This window comes from Cricetulus griseus, chromosome 2 (assembly GCF_003668045.3).
Source record: "Cricetulus griseus strain 17A/GY chromosome 2, alternate assembly CriGri-PICRH-1.0, whole genome shotgun sequence".
Lineage (NCBI taxonomy): Eukaryota > Metazoa > Chordata > Mammalia > Rodentia > Cricetidae > Cricetulus > Cricetulus griseus.
In genome coordinates this window covers 263,641,516-263,659,592 of record NC_048595.1, presented here as the reverse complement: position 1 = coordinate 263,659,592, position 18,077 = coordinate 263,641,516, and the positions used below count along the sequence as shown (strand labels likewise).

Sequence of the window (18,077 nt, the reverse complement as noted above, 5' to 3'; positions counted from 1 at the left end):
GGCAGCAGAAACAGACTGCAGAGTAGGCTTCCAGAAATCCTTCCCTGAACCGCTTGGCATGCTGTCAGAGGGGCTGCTTCATCTGCCTTGGTCAGGAAGCTGGCATAGCAGCTTCTGGCTCCAAAGCAGCCTTCTCTGCCACAGTCAGGAGGTCACTGATGCTCTGGCCACCTTTGCCCCGGTCTACAAAATAGATACTTCTTTCCATGCGACCCAGCTGCAAATCCAAGTTCGTGTGCATGCCACAGTTATGATGGCTTGAAAGAAAATAGCTCCCCAAAGGAGTGGCACTAGTAGGAGGTGTGGCTTTGTTGGAGGAAGTGTGTCACTGTGGGAGCAGGCTTTGAGGTCTCTTGTGTTCAAGCTTCCCTCAGTGTGACAGCCAGTCAACTTCCTGTTGCCTGCAAGATGTAGCACTCAGCTCCAGCACTTCATCTGCCTGGACACGGCCATGCTTCCCGTTATGATGATAGTGAACCAAACCTCTAAAACTGTGAGCAAGCCACCCCAATTAAATGTCTTTATAAGAGTTGCCATGGTCATGGTTTCTCTTCACAGCAATAGAAACCCTAACTAAGACAATAGTAAAAAACAAAAACAAAACCCATGGTCATATTTTGAAGCCATGTGCCAAAGGACTCTGGGATGGTTGGTTTTTGTTTTGGGTTTTGTTTTTTCCCCCTTTTTCTTCTCAGTGAACTCAGTATACTGGAAGGAGAGCTGGAGTTAAGACTGAAGAATCTAATCTGCTGTCTTTCACAGTCTTTCCCTCTAGCCACCCAGCTGCCCAATCTTTGTTATAGTAGTTCTTAAAAGTCCAAGGTCTCTGGGTTGCACAGCTGTCTTCATCAGGACTACAGGAGGCTTCATGTGACCTAGTAACCTATTAACAAAGACTGTCTGTCTGTTCCCAGATGCTATGGCAGCAAAAGGAAATAACACTATCAGAAAGGAAGATAAGAATTTCCCCATCTGGACTCCTGTGGTGGGCTCGCCATCTCCAAGGAGAGCAAGGCCTGCCAGAGGAGATAGTGGGAGTAGGTGGATAATCTGAGAGAGCAGCCTTGCATGGCTATGCAACAGGTCTTTCATTTAGTTGTTCATTTTGGAGATGTGTGTATGAAAAATATACTTTTAAGGTAAATATGTCTGTTGGGTTCTAGGGAGAATACAAGAGGTTTTTATTTTCTGTTTATTTGAGGTGTGTGTGTGTGTGTGTGTGTGTGTGTGTGTGTGTGTGTGTGTTATACACACACGTGCATACCACTATTGGATATGTGACAGTCAGAGGACAACTTGTAGGAGTCTGTCTTCTTCCACCATGTAGGTTCCAGGGATCAAACTCAGGTAGGTCATCAGACTTGGCAGCCCATACATAAGACCCACTGAGCCATCTTGCCAGCCCAAATATAATAATTTTAAAACTCTCTATCCCTGAAACTTCACACAAAACCAAAAATAGTTGGGTAGCAAAACTCAATGGCCATGATGTTGTCACTTTTTTCCTGTAGCAAATATCTGATGGAAACAATTAAAAAAAAAAAGGATAGATTTGTTTGGGGTCATGATTTCAGAGTTATTAGTCCATGCATGACTGGTTCCATTATTTCTGGGTCATGGCAAAGCAGAACTTTGTGGGTGGTAGTGGAGCAAAGTTGCTTCTGTCGCACCAGGAAGGAAGCAGAAGTGGCAGGGGAAGAGCCCAGAAAAGATCTGCCACTCAGAAGCTTCCTCCAATCAGGCTTCACCTCCTACATCCCACTTCTTTCCAGTAACGCCACCAAATTATGATGATGGTGTGTCAGAGCCCCTATGATCCAGTCACCTCCCGAACCCCATGAGGCAGCTAAGCCATGAACAGATGATAGTACAGATACAAGCGGCATCACCTACAGACTGCACTAACCTCGGACTACGTAGCAGGGTATTCAGCAAATCTCAGAACAGAGGTAGATAGTGGGGGTAATGCTGGGGTCTGCGCATGGGGAAGAAATGAGGAAGGAGAAGCTGACAGGTCCCCACTGGAAGTCATAGCAGGTAATGTTAGTGTGGCTGATAATACTGGGAGGGGTTGTACCATATGTGTCCAGCTGTCCTTGGTGAGTTCTAAAAGGGGTGACTCTGATGAGATCACTTAAACTATTGAAACCAAGTAACTGAAACCCTTTCTTGGATAAAAAACAGATCTGAGGAGAAATTGCTGATATGTCAAAATTGAGCAGGACATTGACAGTAAAGATGAGGGAGCCAGGCAGGCACATGCCTTACATCCCAGCACTTGGGATAAAGGCAGACATATCAAGTAGTCAAGACTGCATAACAAGTTCAAGGGTAGACTGGGCTACATGAAGCCCTTCCTCAAAAACCCAAAAGAAAAAAGATGTAAGAATCTGAACACAAAGGAAACCTCAGATGGCAAGCTGGCATGCTCTTGTACAGTGATACAACAACAAAAGGGGAACGCTGTGAAGTTAGGGGTCTCCTGGGCCCCAATGCCTTCCCTGGGCTCAAGGAAATTCATGGAGTGTGCAGCAGGAGAGGACCAGAGGTCAGCCCCACACAAAGTTATGAGAACAACAGAACACGGAGCCTACAAGCATCCCACAGACAACAAACACGTGCCAGTGAGATGAGTCCATAGAAGCTGGAAGCACAGTGTGCCAGTTCACAATGAGCTAAAATACAAATCCTTTAAATTCAGAACAAAAGAAGACATTACGATGACTTAAACTGTCAAATGCTGACAAGAGGCAAAGATTTAATGTGGATAAATAGGCACCTTAAAAAAGAAAAACCACTAAAACAGTGATGCAAAAAGAAAAGCCAGTCTGACATGTGAGACTCCTGAAGAGCACACTGTGTACCTGAGAGTGCTAGCCTATGTTGATTAACTATAGGTGAGCAAACCTTGAGGGAAAACCGTGTTAGGCCTCCATGAAGACTTCTTGTGGAAAGAATTATTGTCGTGAGGTGTAGTGGATACAGTACCTCAGTCCAGAAAAGACATGAGTAGTGTGTTTCAAACTATCAAGGAACAAATGTTTGAGCCGAGTATATTATCCTCAAAGCTGTCAAGTGTAAAAATGGAGAGGGTTTTGCTGTCGGTGAGAACCCAAGAAGTATTGTTTCCATGGACAGAGTAGAAATGAGTGTTGGACAGTAGAACTGCAAATGTTTCTGTGGCTTAGACAAGTGACCCCAAAGCCCATGAGTTAAGGTCCACAGCTGGTGGCACTATTAAGAGGCAGCGGTGCCTCTAAAGGAAGGGCCTAGTCAAGGAAGTTAGCTCATTGAGGGCCTCTCCTCTTCCTCTGTGTGAATCATAGCAACTCCTATCACACACTCCTGCCAGGACACACTGTTTCCCACAGGCCCCAAAGCAGTGGACCAACAGACCATAGATTAAAACCCTCAAATTTGTGAACCTTTCCTCTCATTATAAGCTGATTATCTCAATATTTTGTCACAGTGACAGAAAGCTGATTAGCACAGACACTGATAAAAAGTTTATTGTCAATAGTAAACTGTGGTTGTCTAGAGATCCAAAATAGAGGCTTAAAGGAAGGCTAAGATGTCATAGCTCTGTGATCAAATAGTGTGTGTTACTGTATGTAACACAGCTCTGAACAAGCTAAGACAGAAAGAGCATACACATGCAGTCTGTTCTCAGGGGTCACACTGATGCTGGCAGTGTTCGCATTGTTATTCTGCAGCTGTTGAGTGTTCACTTTAAGAGAAATAAATCATCAGTGTTTATAAATTCTGTCATCTTCCTTCATCATCTTTGGCATGAAGCATGCACATGCATGTGTACGAGTATGCACACGTGCGCGCGCGCGCGTGCGCGCGCGTGCGCGCACGCGCACACACACACACACACACACACAACACACACACACACACACACACACACAGGCCTGATAATGAGAATTACTAGGTCTGCAGCATACTAAGTATGCCAGTTTCCCATAATAGGAGTCAGGGCTTCTAGAAAAAGTTACTGCTGCTTCTGGGCCTGTGTCAGGAAATGTATAAAATAAAAATGAAACCTGTCAATCCAGATGGCATGAAAGCTCTCAGAGATACATAGGGTCCTGTCAGGGGGACCTGGTAGACTTGAAGAGACCACCACTGGACAAGGATAAGACAACTTGAACCCTGTAAGAATAATAGCTCCTCCAGTATGTTTAAAGCCTTATATTTGTAAGGAGCTTTAATCAAGTCACTTTGAGAGAGTCGTCTGGTTAAGTGGCAAAAAGAACAACACATACAGTTCTTAGAAGGATATGAACTGTAGTACAGAGTAACTGAAGGAGAGCTGGGAGGCCTGCAAACACTGATAGCAGTTGTGCATGTGTTTGTATCAGGAAGAAGGACACAGAAAGACAGAAGGACCAAGAGTGCCTGAGGAGAAAGATAACAGTGAAGACATTCTAGAATAACACACCACACGGAATGTTCTGTGGTAGTGCTGAAGCCCACATTGACAATGCCTGGCACAGTAGCCATTGGCTACATGTGATTGTCATGCACTTGTCACATGGCAAGTATGTAGAAAGAGATTTTTGTCCATCTAGCCTCAGTCCCACTGGACCAGTTTCTCTCCACCCAATTGGGTCCTCATAGCCTCTGTGAAATAACCACTCTGAGATTTAATGTCTGTTTATAATTGTTTGGCCATTGGCTTAGGCTTCTTAATGGCTAGCTCTCTCTTAATTATTAACCCATTTCTATTAATCTGTGTATCTTCATGTGGCCTGGGTGTTCTACCTCCCCAGTGGCTTACACGGCGTCTCCTCACTCCACCTATTACCTCTCTCTAGCCTTGTTTGGATTTCCCGCCTGGCTGAATTCTGCCTGTCCATTGGCTACTTTCCCTTTCACCTGACTCCTGGTGTCTCTGCTGTTGATACTGTGCCTTCTCATCCCCTTCCCCCAAGGAAGACATTAGGTCCCAGGAACATGAGTGGGAGAAAATACTGAGAGTTTTGGTAGCAGCAGGCAGAACATGGGGAAGGGAAATGGATCTTACAAATCAAACTCTTACTAAGATTTCTGGAAATGCTTATGGGGTTCAACATATATGCCAAAATGCTGATCATAGAAAGGACATAAGATTTTAGCATATAGAAAAGAATCGTATATGGTTGTTAAAATCCTTAAGAGTCATCTAGTAGTTTAACCACTAGATTTTGTCTAGTAGTTTAACAACTAACCATGAAGCCGCATGATGTCATTGAATTCTGAAAACATAACTGTCCCACCCAAGCCAATGCACATTTACTGGTTACTTAATATGTGCAAGTCATAAAAGTCCTCACAACAGGAATTAGCTAATAAGTATAAGGTAGAGAGTATTGTCAGAAATGGCTGTATTAAAGGCTGCCCTGTTCAGCAAAGAACATTAAAAGGCACCAGTGAGGGCTTTCCTTAAAGACGTCTTGGGTGTCTAATGAACTCTGCCTGGAGTGTTTTCTGTGAGCAGAAGCAGCAGTTAAGGCTGGATGTCATCAGTGCTCAGTGTTTGAGGCACTAAACGATACATGTTAAGCAGCCTGTAAATGAATTGGTAAGCATATTATACTAAATAAGGCTGCAACATTCCCTGAGGGGAAATACAGAACACACTGTCAAGATGGAACTAGGTTTCATAGATAAAAAGAAGTGAGTCTTCAATGTAATTATCATATTTTATGTCCAGAAATACAACTGGCATTTGGATGAGGAGTAATAGGACTTATGCCTTTGAGGCTGTGAGAAGCTTAAAAATATATTTCCTCTGTTTATGGCCAGGAGGCAAATGTGGATTTTTTTTAATGTAAGTACAATAATAAGCTATGTCTCTCTACTGGAAGGCACAAAAGAAAACAGTCTTATAATTTCTACAGTAGGTAGGATTTTTTTAATCTAGAGACAGATGCCATCAGTCTGATAAGAGACTGTCTGTGCAGTGGGGTGTCTGACTTCACCTTGTATCTCTCCAGAAGTCTCTTGTGTGGGTCATGGATGCTGTTTTCATTCCCACTTCAGAAATGCATGTCTATGGGGAGGTTAAAGAAATGTCTCCTCATTAGAAAATAAGAGACAAATTCAATATTCAATATTCATATCTTCATAACTAAACATTAAACCATGCTCTACAGTATAGGGTTAGTGGTGTTCTGTCATTTAAAAGAAAGTTCATGTTTTAAAAGGATCAGTGCTCCTAGCACTTGAGACACAGAGGCAGGAGGATAAGGAGTTCAAAGACAGCCTACGATGAATGATAAGACCTTTTCTCAATAAGCAAACTTGGAACCAGAGATGGTGGTAACCCTAATAATTCCAGTATTCATGGTGGTAACCCCTGTAATTCCAGGATTCATGGTAGTAAACCCTGTAATTCCAGTGTTCAAGCTGGAGGGTTGGGAGTCTAAGGCTAGCCTGGACTACATAGTAAGACCCTGTCTTTAAGAAAAAAAAAATTTAAATAGTTGAAGTATGATTCAGTAGTAGTATGTATGCCTACAATGTCCAAGGCCCTGGGTTCGATTCCCATCACCATAAAAATTTAAGATCTTATTTTTCATTCTACATCTCTTGTCTATATAACTAATAACGGCCATGCTAGGCCAGAAGCTGTCAACCTTTAGCAGGGTCAGAGTCATCCAGTAGGCTTCAAACACCGTTTCTTGGCCTGGCCCTCAGATACTCTGACTCAGTAGGTCTGGCATGGGAGCCTAGAATCTGTAATTCTGATGAGTTTCCAGGTGCTGTTGATGCTGCTGGCTAGCCCAGTCACACTTTGAGAACTCTATAGCTTAGGTCTATGAGGGGCTCCCTGTGGCTGGATCATGAAACAGGTTCTTTGTTGATCGAATTCTTCCTGCTCCCTTTCTATTATTTCAGCAGTATTGGAGTGTAGTGGCATCTTGTCTTGCCAGTGAAATTGTAGAGGTGGCCACACCCTGTGGGTGTGGTTTCAGATGTGACCCATTATAAGGTACAGGAGGGGCTGGCTGTCACTCTCTCGGGTTGCAGAGCGCATCAGAAGGGCAGAGACCACATCTTCTGGAGCAGGAAAGCCGTGGCAGTTACTTACTCTTAGCTGTGTAAGTCCTTCTCTAATAAATGCCTGTTTAGCATTTATCTTGGGTCTTGTGGACTCATTTAAACCCTGCCTTCAATTGGCCTAGCTGCTCATCTTGAATTAAATTACCTATAGAGTTCTTATATTTTTCTGAGGCAAAATTATGACAATTCATATATTATCTCAATCACTCACCATAATGATGTGTTAACCACAGACATCCAATACTGTGTTTTGAAACAAAGTCCTGTCCGCTGGAGTACAATGACATTTAGCCATCTCAGGATTCTTTTACCTGGACCTGTTTCTTCCTCTCCCTTCCACATTCCATCCCTCCCTTACCCCTTCATTCTCTCTCTGACTTTGTGTGTGTGTGTATGTGTGAGAGAGAGGGGGGGGAGGGAGAGACAGACAGACAGACAGACAGACAGACAGACACAGACAGACAGACAGACAGATGTTTGTACATCTGGAACAACTATTTACTTCTACTTCTAGTTTTATTTTATTTCAGTGAGATGTCCTATAATATCCAGCCATTACAGGATGGTTTGTGTTATAAACAAAGTTCAGTGAGCCCCCTTCTCTCTCTCTGTCTCTCTCTCTCTCTCTCCCCTCTCTTCATGTGGTCTATATATAATGCATGTTCACATGTGCCGGTATGTGGAACCCTGAGGTTGACACCAGAAGTCTTTTTTGACCACTCTTAAACTTTATTCTCTGAGGCAAGATCTCTCAGTCAAAACCACTGTAGCACGCACTGCTACAGCTATTCTAGCTAGCCATGCTCTGGAGATAACATTTCTGCCTTCCAAAGCTAGAACTAGGAGCAGCCACCATGCCGGCCTGGCATTTGTATGAGTTCTAAGGATCTAAGCTCTGGTCTTGCAGGGCCAGCAGCTTAACTGCTGAGCCATCTCCCCAGGCTCTACCTCAGTGGCTTTCGAGAGGAGTAAGGGAAACCCATGTTTAAATGCAGCAAATCCTATGAAGATAGAGATTCAGGAGTATGGATGAGCTCCCAATGGTTTTTCTTTTCCCCCATGTGTTACCACACTGCCCAGTTTCCAGCAGTATGCTAACATTCCAGCTGCTTCTGAGGACATGCTGACCACACACCCTCTCCCCTAGCTCCTGAGTCCCAGCTAAGCAAAATAGTGAGCATCAGGGTGCCTAGATTCCTCCCAGGTCACAGGAGCAAGGCCCAGTCCCCAGTCTTGGTTTCCAGAGAATGCAGAACCTTCTTGAAAGATGGCCAAGTGATGAAGTGTGTTGTCACTTGTCTTTATCCTTCAGCATGTGTAGTTTTCCATCCCTCCTGACCACTGGCCTCCACTTGCCGTTCTGAGCACACATGAGCAGCATACACTACTCACATGGGTATCCTCTATGTCACTTCTGACTTGTTAGTTGACTAATCCCCTGAGGGCCTGCCTACCCTCAGCTAAGCATGCAGTAACTAGTGGGTGTTCAAATCACTGGAAGTTGAGGGTGTGTCAGACACCACCACCATGAATTTTATTTAACAAGGCCCTTGTAGAGACAGTGCCTTCCTCAAGAGATGGATAGAGATTTCCAGCACCTTAATAGGCTGGGTGGCTGTGAAGAGGGGCATTTTTGAATAGAGGATTTTTGAATCCTTCAGAAAGGAAGGCAACTGCCTATCACAGGTCCACAGGTCCTCACCTAAAAGCCCAAGGCCAGGTGTGCTGTGGAATTGAGAGGTGGGTGTTAGCACGCCAACATGTAGTCACTTCATGCTATCGTCCCCAGTGAGAGCTGCCGCCATGTCTAATGTATGGATGGCATATTAGCATTTGCATGTAGTACCATGAGGAAGATGTGAGGACAATGTATTTAGTTGTTTCAGGCAGCGTAGCTTTTGGTTATGAAAACTTTTAGAATCTCATAACTTCAAGAAAGAAGTTACACATAAGTAATTGTTAGCAGTAGTTCTTACTTACTGAGGGCTTGTGTTGGGCCAGGCACTACAATGAGCCAGCATTTTACTGATGTCAACCCATTGGCCGGAGTTATTACGTCCTACTTCAGTGATTCCAAGTGCCTGCGAGGACAAAGAACAAAACTTAGGTATAGCCACCGTCTGAAGATGCTTGCAGTAGGAGCCAGATGGACACACAACCGTAAAGCTGTCATTCTATAAGGGTCCAGAACAGGGGCCTGTGCCCTGCCTGGGCATCAGGGACGGCTTCTCAGGCAGTGTTTGTCTGGCCGGCAGTCTTCAGCCAGTAGCAACTGGTTCTCTCAGCTCCTTCTAGTCCTTTCTGTTTCCATTAATGCAGCCTGCTCTTTCATCTCTTACAGAACTCCCATTTCAGCTTTCTCTCAAGACAACATCTATGAAGTTCAGCCCCCGAGAGTAGACAGAAAGTCTACAGAGATCTTCCAAGCCCACATCCAGGCCAGCAGAGGTATCATGCAGCCCCTTGGTAAAGAGGACACTGCCATGTACCGAGAGTATATCAGAAACCGCTACTTATGAGGAAGGCCCTGAGGAAGACGAAGCCGTGCTCCTTTAGATGTCCAGTGTCATCGGTAAAAAGGAGTCCGTGGATCTGGAGATACGGCTCTGTGGTTGAGGACGTGCGCTGCCCTTTCAGGATCCCCAGTGTGCGCATGGAGTGGCTCACAGCCGTCAGTAGCTCCAGCCACAGGGATCCAACGCTGCCTTCTAGGTTCTATAGGCACCTGGACTCAAATGTGTGCGCACACACACAATAATACTGAAAGCAAAGTCTTTCGAAAGTAATCCCCCAAGTCCTTTGTGTTTGAAGCTTTTCACTCCCTTGTACCATGCAAATCACAAATTACAGGTAATAAAGAAATGACTGTCTCTGTGGCTGTTTTGCTTTTGATTTATTTTAGGAAAACTTCATTGATGCAGGCTCCCAACGGGTATCCCTTGGGGGTGGGAGAAAGTAGGTGTGACACCAACAACACAGGCATTGTGAACAAGTTGAAACAACAAATTGAGTTTATTCCAGGAAGTTGTAAGTCTTATATTCTCCCCAGCCCTGCCCCAGGGGAGGAGATCCATTGAGTGGGCATCTTCTGAGGTGATGTGGCCGCTGTCCATAAGTCCACATCTTCTCATCTGCTGTTGTGAAGGCCCTCTGGCAGACCCAGGCTGACTGTCAGGAGGTATATTCTGCGCATGCTCTTACTATCCGTCTAGGCCAGCTGTCAGACCCATTGAGGCTTAGTCGCCCCACACTTCATGTTATGAAATGTCACATAAAGTTTTGCTTTATGAAGTTGGTAGGTTTTTGTGAACATCCACTCTGTGCCAGGAACTATGTGCAAGGTCTAGGAATATCCCAGCAACAAAGCCACCCTAATCATTTTCCCTTAGAAAGGCAATGCACTACCTTCATAGTTGCCGTTTTCAATTTATTCTCAATTTATATGTTAATTTTGAATTTTGACTGGGAAAAAAAATATTTCCTTACCTGGAAAACGTGTGTTCGTAGGAAATATACTCTAAGTGTTTATGGAAAAGGGACCAGATCTCAGCAAAGTACCACCCAAAATAGGGTTCAGGACAAAGAGTGTGTGAGAAGTGTGCGAAGGAAAACATTAATAACTTGCAAATCTAAGGAGAGACAGTTATTTCCACTATTCTAAGACCTTCTCTATAAACTATATACAAAATAAAGCATTAAAAATAGCTGTTTGAGGGGCTGGAGAGATGGCCCAGAGGTTAAGAAAGAATGCCTGTGGCTGTTGCAGCGTACCTCAGGTCAGTTCCATTCCCTTCTCTATGTTACTTACGGGAACAAGGGCTTTCTGGGAACTGGGGTGTATAAAATGAGATCAAGCAGGGAACCAAGACACAAAACGACATCAAACACTGTAGCAGACTGTTAGAAAGCACACAGCTACCATGTTAGTGGCTGACTGATAACCAAATTTGCCTATCACCTGCTAAAGTGGCTCACAACTAGAGGTAACTCCAGCTCCAAGAGACGCACTGCCCTCCTCTGGTCTCCATAGGCATCTGCACTCACTGTACACACACAGACACACTTTTGAAATATAATTTTTAATGGTTGTTCTAAACAACTTTGTGGTGCACAGTTGTATAGCATATTTGACCCAGTATTCAGGTCGGTGATGGTCACATCTGATTAGTACTCCACATAGACACTAACATGGTAGCTATGTGTTTTCTAACAGTTTGCCACGAAGTGTTTGATGCCTTTTTTTTTTTTTTTTTTTTTTGTCTCAGTTACCTGCTTGGTCTCATTTTATACATCTCATTTCCCAGAAAGCCCTTGTTCTTGTAAGTAACACAGAGAAGAGAACCAAGCTGTCTAACAAGGAAAATAGCAATGACTCTGGGACACTGGGATTCTCCGGGAGCTTTCACGTTTTAGGTAAGTGTGAAACTCCAATTAGCAGAAATTTTTGATTGACACCATCATGAAATTAAGACTAGAAAATGACAAAATTATAGGGAAGAGGGATTTTGTGTTGGTGCAACCTGCATCTCTACACAATTGCTTGCTGCAATGTGTGGGTCCCCACATTACTCTGCCCAACTCACAGAATAACCTGGAGTTGATGCTAGGCTGCCAGTTAAAAATCAGACACTAATCTTAATTTTCTTAACATTTATTTTTAGCATGACTGCTGGGGTCCGCCCAATAATGATAAGAAGAAGCTTTATCCTAAGTTCCCTGAAGATCTAGAAGCCGGGTTGTCTTTGTAACTTTCTGAACCCAACTTGCTTTAACTGTAAAATGGAGAAAATAAGCCATGCCTGATGACATAGGCCTCTCATCCCATTTATTCTTAAGGCTGAGACAGGAGGACTGCCAAGTTCAAGGCCAACATGCTCAACTTAGAACTTGTCTCAAAATAAAAGTTAAAAAAGGGTTGGGGATATAGCCCAGAGGTTGAACCTGGCCTGGTATGTTAAGGCCTATTCTAATTTGGTCATGGTAAATATCATAACCAAAAGAAATAGATTTCTTTCATCTTTCAGGTTGCTGAGAGTTCTTTAGTCCTTCATTAAAGGATGCTAAGAAAAAAAAAAAAAAAACTTGGAGCAAACACAGAAGCAGAGGCCATGTACAACCTAGGCCCACCTTGTAGCAGCAGCTCACCAACCAAACTCTCATCAAATAGTGGGCATACGCTATGAAATAAAAACTACATGCTGAGCATAATATCATACACAAAAGCACAGTGTTCACATTAAAGTTACAGCGCTCTCCCAGGAAGGTTTATGTTCATGTGAGGAAAAAGAGTCTGTGAGGGAGCTCCCCACCCCCTTTCATTTCCTCTTTCTCCCTTCCGTCTTTCAACTCGGTCTCCTAGTGTCACTTCTTGCTGCCACTGTGGATAAAAATAACATCTCATGTCACAAACCTAGATCCCTTAGTCTTGGTTGGACTTTTTCAGTTTATCCCCTGCCTGGCCATGCCACTGGCAAGACTAGACACATCTATTGCAAGGGATTCTAGCATGAAAAGTCATTCTTTGCCATGAGCAAAAATCTTACAAATATGATTTGTCCTAAAAACAGAAACTTAACTTTGAGCCTAGATTTTGTAGATCCAGATTGAGATGAGTATGTGGATCCCCTTTCTCCAGAGAAAAGTGGCTCTTGTTACAATTCATATACTTGGTCCTCTCTGATGTATATAATGATAGTCTAACTTCCGTCAAAAACTTCTCCTGTATCTTCTGCTTTGCAGGAAACCTTTTATTCACTCAGCTCTTGAGTTTTCTCCTGAGGGTTTGCTAGAAGCTGAGTGAGAAATGTTTTGTCCCTTTGGAGACCAAGATGCCTCCGGTCTGTCACCCTCACTGTGCCTTGGGAGCTGGCTGGTTAGAATGCCATAGCGTGCCCAGAAAAGATGAAGTTGTTCTTGTGTGCCAGTGGCGGTTTTCTGGAAATCACGTTTTGTTCTTTTCAAATTAGATTAGAGCTGCATTCTCCTTCTTAGCTTTACCCCCTAGCAATTTTCAATTGTTCTGTTAAGGTAAGAGCCACTTTTTGAGCCCACAAATTAACCGATTGCTCTAGCTAGATGAGTCCTCTGTTGAGAGTGGCATGATTGCGCTTCCTTATTTACTGAAGTGTGCTGCTCTCCCTTTGGAAGAGGTGGCTGGTTATTTGGAAACTGCACGTGTTCTTCTGTGCTGCTGGCAGAGGTCAGGTGTCTCTGTCCACACATGGCAGCTTTCTTCAGTTGACACTTGAGCCCTCTTGCCATTTTAGAGCCTGGGGGGTCAATCACTAATAAAGAACATTAAGTTGTCCTTTAACCTTTGCTACCCACACATAAACTATTTCTGTATGCTCTGCACTTTAGCACATTTGAGTGGATGCTAATGTAACTTCGAGCTGGCAAATAAAAATTGTAACTTAAATTGATGCCCACAGGTTGAAGACTTTTTTCCATAAAGAAAATGACTTGCTGTAGCTTACTGAGAGAGGGAAGGGCTGAAAAACAGTATTTGCTAAATGTGGCAGTGGCCAAGAAGCTGGTCCAAGCAAGAGCAACATACATCCATTATGGTGGAGAGACTCACAAAAGCTAGCGTTACAGGATTAGCTGTAGAGATGAGCCTTTTCTTTGCTCCTAAGAACCAAATAGCTCCAGCATTTTTATAACGTGATTCATTTAAAATAGGAATTATAACAGAGCTGAATTGTATCCTGTACCCAACTCCATCTCCTCAGCATTGGTTTTTTGTTTTTGTTTTTTTGTTTTCCCGAGACAGGGTTTCTCTGTGGAGCTTTGGAGCTTTGGAGCCTATCCTTCTCCTCAGCATTTTACAGTTGATTAGGTTGGTATTTCAGGTCACCACCTGGCCCCAAGTTCTAGAATATTCTAATTGATGCAGCCCAAAGGTCCTGCCTTCAGGGAGCCATGCCATCATAGTATCATCTTTAGTTATAACTGGATAGGTCTCTGGGCGAGTGCTCATTATTAAATTTGTAATGGCATCTTTGACTTATGTTAAAAAGAGTCATGCCTGCAAGTAAGTGTGTGTGTGTGTGTGTGTGTGTGTGTGTGTGTGTGTGTGTGTGTGTGTGAGAGAGAGAGAGAGAGAGAGAGAGAGAGAGAGAGAGAGAGAGAGAGAGTCTGTGTGTCTGTTAGTGGGTAGGTTTGGAGTGCATGGTCACTGGTTTGTCTATAGTACCTTCCTCTGTTTTCTCAACTACAATCACTTCTGACTCTGTTAGGATGGGACAGGAGAAGGAGATAAGATGTCTCTCTTCATTGCCCTTCCTGGTTTTGAACATTGGGACTCAGCAGTGTGCTAGGAGCCAGGCCCACTGCTGGAGGTGGACTTGTTATTGTAATGAAAACAATTTCTCTCTCTGAGTAGTCTAAAGCATAGAGGGAGAAACAGATGTGAAAGCAACCTAGGACTCCTAGCCCAATTTCTAGGGTAATCTGGAATAGTTTTGCTAAATTGGGTTTTCAGAAATAATTTAAAATGAACATATTTGGATAACAGAGAGAGCACTCAAGAAAATGGTAGACATATGGTATAGCCTTGTAGTCAGAGGTGAGTTTCTATCCTGTCCCATTCCACAGCTGCTTCCCGAATCACCACATAGGAGGCTTATGTTAATATAAATGTTTGGCTGGTAGCTCAGGTTTGTTACTAACGAGCTCTTCTGCTTAAATTCACCCATAATTCTTATCAGTGTTTAGCCATGTGGCTTGGTACCTTTTCTCGGTGCAGCATTCTCATTTTGCTTCCTTCTACAGCTGGCTGGCGACTCCTGACTCCACCCTTTCTTCCCGCGAATTCTCCTAGTCAGCTTGCCCTGCCTATACTTCCTGCCTATCTACTGGCCAATCATCGTCTTATTAAACTAATTCGAGTGACAGATCTTTGCAGTGTACAAGAGCATTCATTATCCCACAACACAGCCTAAGTTGGGGCCTGGGTGTCCTGAAAGCTTCCAGGAATTTCTGGACGTGAAGATGGTGGTAGAAGGGACAGGAAGTGGTGAGGAAAGTCAGGAATAACATATAAACATCAGGTTTGTAGATTGGGAAGAGCCTAGATATGCAAATGAAATGCAAATGCAACGGTTCTAACAGAGGTTCCTACCATCATAATAATTATTGAAGACCTTCAGAGTTTTTGTTTACATAGGTCCTTACTTGGTATTTAACCCAGTTAGAAATGTAACTTACAGCAAACTTATCACATGTTAACAAAAACAGCATTGCCTTATCTTTACGATATCAAAACTCAAGTGGTGGCCTCATTAAGTCTGGTTGCATTGCGAAATCTGGAACTGTGTCAATGAGCTGTGACATTAAATCCATCAGTAGATTTCAAACTTAGAAAGGATCTTTTGACTGTGTGATTTTGTGACACCATGCATTGATCATTCAGAAAATATTGGTTCAGTGAATTGAGCGGATTTTCCAAATGTTGACAGATTCGTGTTATAGCCAGCCAGCCTTCTAAAAAGGACATTCAAGCCTCGGGAGGCTTCCAGGATCATAGTGCTGAATGCAAATTTCTAAAATCTGAGTGTTTGCTTGAAAGCTCGAATTTTATCATTGGCCACAAATATTTCCAATTTTCCTTGTAATGAGCAGCTCACTACTTTCATTTTCTAGAGTAGTCTGCCGAATTCCCTTAAAATGTTCAAAAGAATTCCTGGCCCACAGCACACACTTTGATATGCCAGCATTATTACTATGAAACTGAAAGCTGGGTGCGATCCCAGCAGGGGAATAGTTCCCTGGAGGTCTGAGACATCTATAAAACTCACCATTTTGAGTCCACTCTGGTCTCTCTAGCTTGGAGTAAATGGCAAGAAGGAGCTTATTGGGAAATTGGGGGAGGGGAAAGAGAACTGCCAATCTCAAGGAAGGTTCAGAATACTCAGAGAGGAGGGGTTTGACTCCAATGCATGCCCAGGGTGTCAATAAACTCCTGGTGATTGACAGTGCTTTTGTGCATCAATCTCTGTTCCCTGTACATCTGGGTCAGATGTCCAAAGAAGGAGGGCCTGCAGCTGTTGTTTCATGCCCCTCTGAAGACTTGGATAAGAGAAGGGCACAGCGCTGCTAAGGCCAATATGTGGACATTTATCTGGGCTGAGGAGAGCAGCCTGTAATTGTAGCAAAAGGCAAGCGCTGACTAAGAAGAATGTGACTGGGTGGATGTGTGAAGAATTCCAAGTAGCAAATTCTCACTAGGAAACAATACAGAAAGCCTGCTGTGGTGGGATATGAAGTGTGACTGATAGGGCTTGCTGGGGAAGGATGATAAAGAGAGCTTTGTGGTAGAGGGGGTGGGGTGGGGTGGGGGTTGTATTGAGAGAAAGTGTGTGAGAGGGGAAATCATCACAACTGAATCTTAGCTGGGCTGTGATTAGCTCTGAAGTCTATGTCTATGTTTGGAGAGTTTTATAGTAGTGAGGTTGATCGTAGAGTTGGTACGGTTATGTGTGGATTGCATGTCTGTGTTCCCCGAGGCTGGCACTCACTGGGTTGATTGTGCCAGAACCAAAGAGTAACGAGTTTGCCTGGAGCCAAAGTAACCTAGAATTTGCCTCCAATCCTGAGACTGGAAGACTGATGGACGGGCAGACATGCTTACAGACTGTTCTGGTTTTCACGGTGCAGCTCTCCTCTACTTTCCTTGGGCAGACTGTAGAATTGGCACCATCTATACTGTCCATGGCTCTGGGTTCTGTGAAGACTGCTCTCTGTGACTTGGGACCCTGGGATTCTGGGATCCTGAAGCAACAGCTTCCAGAAACATAGGAAATAGACTGCTTAGTGGCTGTACTAGGAAGACCAGAGCAGAGTGGCCCTGGGACTTGTCCTCAGCTTCAGGCAGTCAAATGTACTGGGAAGGATGTGCTATAGGCCTGAAAGTGCTCTGCTCCTCCCACCAGATGTTAGGAATACATGAGTGAAAAGCATGACCTGGGCAAAAATGTCAGAATTCCAACTCCCGAGGATGCTGTGTGCACACGAATAAAGAACCTTTCCCTGTTGAGGAATAATGTGTAGCTGGGGGGAACCAATGGGACCACTCATGTTCCTAGCTAAGCTTGAGCTCTATCCAGCACACAAAGGTGTACTATGCCTAACACTGAAGAAAACATGCATTTTAGTTCAAGTCCTTTTGGTGAGCATGTCAGTGAGTTGATTCAGTGCCCAGAAAAGGAAACCATGATTTAAATGTCCTCAAGTCTTACAAAAATAGTCTATTTGAAGCTCTGTCCTTGACAGCTGAAGTCTGAACTGGAAGTCTACCTCCGGCTCCGCTACCATTTGTTGAATACTTACTGGGTCCTAGGCATGCTGAGCTGCCGAGCTATTGATTCCATTCTTTAACCCCACAGTCTGCACTGGAAGAAGCAAAGGAAGTGATGGTTAGCATAGCCTGCTCACTACTGGAGGGGCCGAGGCAACCCCATTGCTGCCTATACCTCCAGGGCTCCAAAGAGAATGGACTTTTGGTTGTTCCAGGTTCATGTAACCCTTAGAATTCATGCCAATGCATGTGTTTTTCAAAACAAAACAAAGCAAAAATACCTTCATGATGGAGAAAATAGAATGTGCATCCCAGAATGTGAAAAATATTTCTCTTTGGAACTACTGGAGCAAACACCACCTGTTTTCTTTTCTTTCTTTTTCTTTGTTGCTGACAGTGTTTCACTGAGTAGCACTGGCTGCCCTGGAACTCACTTTGTAGACCAAACTGGCCTGGAACTCATAGAGATCCACCTGCCTCCACTTCTTGAATACTGGAATTAAAATGTGTTTAACCCTAGCAGTTTCTTTATTTGGAAACATGACCATGAGAAACCACTTGAGACTTACCACAGGCAATTTTTTTCTTGTGGTGGTGGAACTCCTTCCCTCCATCCGAAGCACATTTTCTAGAACTCAGTGGGTATTGTGGCTGATATTTAGACAAAAGCAGTGAAACAAAGAAAATGGTACCTAGAACCCATATTTAGCTGGTGAAAGCATCACTG

At 43.8% G+C, this 18,077-nt stretch overlaps 1 protein-coding gene across 3 annotated transcripts in view; it reads left to right on the top strand.

The window, feature by feature from the left end:
• Positions 1-9,929, top strand: part of Fig4 (FIG4 phosphoinositide 5-phosphatase) — a 96,223-nt gene extending 86,294 nt beyond the window's left edge. For all 3 annotated transcript variants that reach the window (XM_035440364.1, XM_027402195.2, XM_035440363.1), the window contains one exon: positions 9,395-9,929. In XM_035440364.1, coding sequence (XP_035296255.1) covers positions 9,395-9,572 — 178 coding nt within the window. In that variant the 3' untranslated portion in view covers positions 9,573-9,929. The remainder of the gene's footprint in view (positions 1-9,394) is intronic.
• The last annotated feature ends 8,148 nt before the right edge of the window (positions 9,930-18,077 follow it).